Source organism: Eschrichtius robustus, chromosome 2, assembly GCF_028021215.1.
Source record: "Eschrichtius robustus isolate mEscRob2 chromosome 2, mEscRob2.pri, whole genome shotgun sequence".
NCBI classification, from domain to species: Eukaryota; Metazoa; Chordata; class Mammalia; order Artiodactyla; family Eschrichtiidae; genus Eschrichtius; species Eschrichtius robustus.
Window position 1 is genome coordinate 162,691,571 of NC_090825.1, and position 6,328 is coordinate 162,697,898.

Here is a 6,328-nt window from a genome sequence, read left to right on the forward strand (position 1 = left end):
GCACACAGCAGTGAAGACCCAATGCAGCCAAAAATAAATTAAAAAGTAAATAAATAGAAAAATATTTTTAAAAAGAAAATTAATTATAATTAGGAAGATTTTTGAGGATATGGAGATGTAATAATACCAAGATAATGGAAGCGGGTATATATAAACAAAGGAGAAAGAAAGAGAAGGGAAAGGCCTAGAGTCTATAAGGACAGAGGGGATCATTGTAGGGAGGCTTGGAGAGGGCCTAGGTGTGGGATCAACGGCTGAATCTCAAAGAAAATGATTTATTTTCTAATCTTATTCCATTACATAATCCTCTGGATAGATTCCAGCCCCTTGTCTGAGACCTGCAGCCAGAAGAAGGACGTGACAGTAGCTGTCGTGAAGGAAGTAGCCTTAGAGTCTAAGGACAGCTGGGTCACAGAGAATGTGAGTGGTCTCACAATGCAGGTGAAGAGACAGTGGGAGTCGGCCGTGGAACCTGAGCACCATGAGGTCTTCAACAGGCTGCTCGGTAGGAAGAGGCCCCAGACATCATCCTACAATTTTATTCTTTCTAAAATGAAGAAATTTCCAATAACTATACTTTATCAGTAAGAAATGAGATTTTGTTTTAGGTGGTGAGCTCTCCATTACTGGGAATGTGTAAGTGGTGACAATCTATTATCGATCATTTGTTAAGGACATTTTGAAAATGACACAGCATGAGAATAGATTGGTGAAATCTCTCCATTTGAGATGAGAACACTTGGGGTTAAGTGTAGCTTCTACTATGTATTTTTCCTTTCTTAAATTTCTGAATCTAAATATTTTTATCTGTACAATGAAGGCCATAACACCCAGTCCAGTGATGTGAATATTACATGAGGAAAGGAATGTGAATTTACATTTTTAATCTCTGAAATGACACATTCATGTCTAATGAGTGGCTACAGATGTTTATTTTAAGGTCTTAGTAATGCAGATATTCTACAGAAACACAACTCTACATATATTCACTCCTCCTGGGAGCCCCACAATGACAATCATACTTGATTACACAGTGAATGTTCTTACTCTTTTTCCCCTCATGCTAACCCTTGGCCACAACCGTTGTACTTCTCTGGGGAGATTTGGTGAGGGCTCCAATGTCAAATTAATATACCCTCTTTTTTGCAGAGGATACTGTTGTTCAAAGATTCCTGGCTTGGGATAAAAAGCTGAGGGTGTCTGACAAGGTAACATTATCCATCAAAGTCTACTAATGCCCAAATCTGTGGGATTGTACTTTAAAAAAAAATCTATACCTTTCCTTTTCTCAATCTTTGCTGATCTCTTCTCTGGTGTCTAGAAAACGCCTGGCTCCTTCAGTACCTGGCAACGCCCCCCACCCCAACCATTTCTTGTTATTTCCTTTCCATGTGGCACATAGACCCCTGCCCTTGCAGTGACCTCTGGGGCCTTGAGTACTAGGCCATGGATACTGCCACCTACATTCCTAGGATCACCGCTCCACACAGACCATTGAGACACCTTTCTGCTCCAGATAACCAAAGCTCCTCCCAATCTCTGCCATCCTAAGCTCCCTCCCTCAAACAGTCAGATCTTGTCATCTTCACAGCATTGTGCCTTTCCCTTTCTATGTTTTCTGTAATTTGTGACTGACCCTTTGGCAACATTTCTGCTGACCCTTCCCCATTAAGCACCTTCAACCCACAGTTGATACTCTCTCCTCTATGTGCTGCAACTCCGCTCTTTTGTCTCTAGTTCCCTATTCCAGTGTTCTTCCACTTCCACATTTGAGCCCCCCTTTATTGTTTTTTATCTCCCTATTAGTATCTTCTGTCCATGGTAATTGCTTATTTTAGCCGGGCTGGCCTCTTCTCCTGGCAGTACCAGCGGATTCATTTCTTCCTAGCTCTGTGAGTATTTTTCTTTATCCCATTACCCAACCTTCAATTCCCTAGGTGTGTGGGAGTGGCAGAAGAGGGTCTCTCACTTTTCATCTTTATTTTAAAACTATTTGTAGTGTTTTCTCTGTGGTAGAAAACAATAAGGAATATTTGAGTTTGGGGATTAAGGTATAGTTTTGTTTTCACTTTTTATTGTTCATCATAAACAAAACTTAATACCAGTTTAAAAATGATACTAGATGAAATTAAACAAAATATAAAACTCTTCCAAGTGGAGAAAAAAATAATTGTTACCACCATGCCCTATGCGAATAGTGTTGAAATCATAGTCATTTCTGATTCCCATGTCAGCTTCAAATCTATTCCTCTTCTTCTTCTAGATATTGTGGTGTGTGCCACTTGCCAGATCCTCTTTATATCATGCCAACCTACCGCAGGTCTCTCAGCTCATATTCCTTACTGTGGACATCTCCACATTAAAGCCTAAAACACAGATCAAAGTCATTGCCCTCCTAAAAATTTGCATTGGCTCCCAATTTCCTTCTTAATCAAGTCCAGAATTCTCAGTTTAATTCAACACTGAGAATTTTGTTCTCAGTGAACAAATTTTTTACAATCTCAATGAACACAGTTTGACATCCAGACATCTTATTTATTTGTTTTAAAGAAGTTATTTACTCCTCCTTGCAAATGCCCTCTAGTTTCTTCCCTCTAGATTATATTACATGTGCTGTCTGATTATTCAGGCATATCTAATTGAATAAAATATTTTTTTATCCTTAAAGCCAGTTTAAACTTCAGCTCTTTCATAATGCTGTCCCTGAACTTAATAGTCAGATAAGACCTGACCTTCTGCGTCTCAGTGGCATTTATTTGAATGCTATTATCATATACTATTTTGAGTGTTAGTTATTTATCACCCCCATTCTTTTTATACAACCCCATTAGACTAGATACTGCTTAAAGACAGGGTCTTATAAAGTCACCAGATCCTGTAAAGTGATAAACACACTACTTTTTATTTTTCAATTGCTTGAATAAGATAGACTGAGTCTATAAATTTTCAGTCATTGATTCATTCAATTGACAAAAGTTTATTAAGTAACTCCAGTGTGCCAAGGACTATGAGGGAACAGGAAGAGGAATGAAGAAGGGAATTAAGAAATGCTCATTGATTAACGTACCCATGTAAGCAAGGTGCTACGTTCGGTATTTGGTGGGAGAGGGATGACACACAAATAAAGTAGTCAGTTCCTTGAGAATCTTACAACATCATGTGGAGAAAGTTATTTGCAAATACAAATAGGAGTGAAAGAGGGAGAAAATTTTGAGGGAAAATTGAGATGTAAATTGTATTGCTTAATGTTAGCTGAATATAGTTTCCAGGTTCCCAGTGTGATCTTTGTCATCCAGGTATGAAAAAGGTGAATCTGTTGGTTTCTTTCAACAGTAATCTTCCTAGCTGATGGTGTGCACTCTGACAATTAATAAGCTGATTATGGTCATGTGCTGAAGATGGTCAGCCTGTAGCATTGTCTAGTAAGATGACCTTAAACAGAGGTTCTTCTCGTTCTGTTTCTGATAAGAAACCTGCTTTCTTTCCCCAGTTACTTGGCCAATGACATGGAGGAGGACAACCAGGCCCCTAAGCAAGCTATATTTTCCTTCCTCTATGGGAAGAGCCATGTCCAGCTTCCCATGTTCCACAAGCTACGATTCCAGTTAATTCGCTCTATGCGCTGGAAGACTTGGGTTTCTCGAGATGAGTGTGAGGAGGTAGGGTTGTAAGGCTTTGTAGAGTGGATGGACTGGATGGGGAGAGAGGGGAGCATAGGAGATTGAGGACTGGAAGGAAGGCACTGGTGGTCTGTGTTCTTCCAGAGGGTTCTCATCCTAGCCATTGGATGTTTTCTTTTCAGATCCAGACTTATGATCCGGAACACTGGGCATGGGGGCGAGATCGCACTCTCATTCCCTAGGACTCCCAAAGACCACAGAGGCCTGAGGTCAAGCTACAGTAGTCCTTCAATCTGAACCTGTGAACATCACAAGAAAAATATCAGATTAAGATATAAGCAATCCTCTTAGAAGAGGAGGTGGAGAAAATTAGTAGTGAAGGAACTTATTATATTGTAGTTGATCAGGTTATACAGAGGACTATTTTTCTTTGTAAGGAAAATATTTTCTATCATACATTGTCAACAATATTTTCTTATAACCCCAGCATGTTATAATCCCAAAGTGAGATAATACTGACTCAAAAGAGCACTAAGGGAATAACAAATAGAGTAGCAAGAAGAAGAAAATGAACACATAATAATAGAAATTGAGTTATAGGTATAAGAAATGGCCAGGAATTATGACACTTTAACTAAAGCAAATAAATAATAAACTGCCAAAGAAGGGGTTTTATACTGCAGTTTAGAATACTAACTTCTAATAAACTTTTATAAAAATACTATTAAAGTTATAGGGTTATGGATGATAGATATACACCAGATATTTCACTTTTGGGGGGAAAATATTGGTCTTTTTTTGAAACCAAATTAAACTATTACTAAAAACTTTTGTGATGGATGCTATTCAAGTTAAATAAATAATTTTTATGATTTTAAATGATTCTTGTATTTTTGTCTATTAAATTTACATAACTAGGCTTTAGATCCCTAAAGTTTTTGTAAACGTGCATGATTTATTTGATGGTTTATCTTCAATATTGAATTGTTTGAATTTAATTGTACTTTTAAACTTTATTTGATATATTTGTAGCTTAATTTAAATTATTGTACATGACAGGGTTTTACAACAATTGGAAAACAAATGTTTTAAAACATAGGACTTTATAAGAATACATTGTTTGTCAATATGATAAAGATGAAAAGTCTTACCACCTTCAATATTTGTGTGATAACATGTGTCTCAGTTACTTGCTATTAAATTATGTTGGTGTCTAAATAGTTTGTAGTTATATGACCAATTTTTGTTTCAAAACAATAAACAAAATAATATGATATTGGGAGATGAGACAGATCCTTAGCTTGATACAGGAGAAAATTAGGGGAATAGCTTGAAGGAGAAGAAGAGAAAGAGTAAAAAAGAAAGAAAGAAACTCTGCTCTGTGGCAGAGTTTCTCAACCTCAGCATTTTGACATTTGAGATGGATGATTCTTTGTTTGTAGGGGGCCAGCCTGTGCATTATAGGATGTTTAGCAGTGTTCTCTATCTCTATCTTACTACTGACAGTGTTTCTGTCAGCAATAAGCACCCCTCCCCTGGTTGTGACAACTAAAAATATATCCAGACATTGCCAAATGACCCTTGGGGGCAAAATTGCTCTTAGTTGAGAAGCAGTGATACCTGGGTGGGAGTTTGTCATATTTTAATTAAAAATTTTTAAATGTTAAAAGAAGTATTTAGGTTGATGGCTATAGCTTCACCACACCTCAGTCAAATGAAGAAAAACTGTCTCAATAGACGATGTTCCTGCAAACAGCAGAGAAATGGAAATACATGGGAAAAGGTAGAGGTTGTTGTCTTTTAAAGCTTTTTATTTTAGAATAGTTTTAGATTTACAGAAAATTTCCAAAATTAATATAGACAATTCCTATATATTCTTTACCCGGTTTTCCATTGTGTTCGCCTCTGATTTTTCTTTGGTATACTTGTCACAGCTAAGAAACCAACAGTAGTATATTATCAGCAACTAAACTCCAGACTTTACTCAGACTTAACTAGTTTCTTCCCTCCCTTCCTATAATGTCACTTTTCTGTTTGAGGATCCTATCCAGGAAAGCTCTTTACACCTACTGTTAATGTCACCTTAGTCTCCATTGGTCTGTGACAGTTTTTTTGCACCTTCCTTGACAGTTTTAAGGAGTAATGATCACATATTTTTAAGCAGATTGAGGCAACTGAAAAACATAAAATTTTTGTATTGAGATATAACTGACATATAATATTACATTAAGATGTATAACATAATGATTCAGTGTTTGTATATGTTGCAAAATGACCACCACCAAAAGTCTAGTAAACATCCATCACCATATATATTTACAGAATTGTATTTTCTTTTGATGAGGATTTTTAAGATTTACTCTCTTAGCAATGTTCAAATATGCAATACAGTATTATTAACTATAGTAGCCATACTGTGCATTACATCACAATTCTTATTCATTTATTATTGAAATTACCTTTTGACTCCCTTCAACCATTTTGCCCACCTCCCACCCCCCACCTCTAGCAAGCATCAATCTTTCCTGTATCTATGAGCTTGAATTTTTTAATAATCCATATGTAAGTGATATGGTAAATGATATCACTGCATAACTTATTTCACTTAGCATAATGTGATCAAGTTCCATCCATGTTGTGGGCAAATGGCAAGATTTCATTCATTCATCTCTGAACAATATTCCATTGCATATATGTACCACATTTTC

At 36.7% G+C, this 6,328-nt stretch overlaps 1 protein-coding gene across 1 annotated transcript; it reads left to right on the forward strand.

Annotated features, from left to right (window-relative positions):
* Positions 1 to 381: 381 nt before the first annotated feature.
* LOC137759007 (speedy protein E4-like) lies at positions 382 to 3,862 on the forward strand. The gene is made up of 5 exons (XM_068534937.1): positions 382 to 505; positions 1,150 to 1,208; positions 1,807 to 1,892; positions 3,491 to 3,659; positions 3,803 to 3,862. The coding sequence occupies exons 1-5, from the start codon at positions 436 to 438 to the stop codon at positions 3,860 to 3,862; spliced, it is 444 nt and encodes a 147-aa protein (XP_068391038.1). The 5' UTR covers positions 382 to 435.
* Positions 3,863 to 6,328: the final 2,466 nt, after the last annotated feature.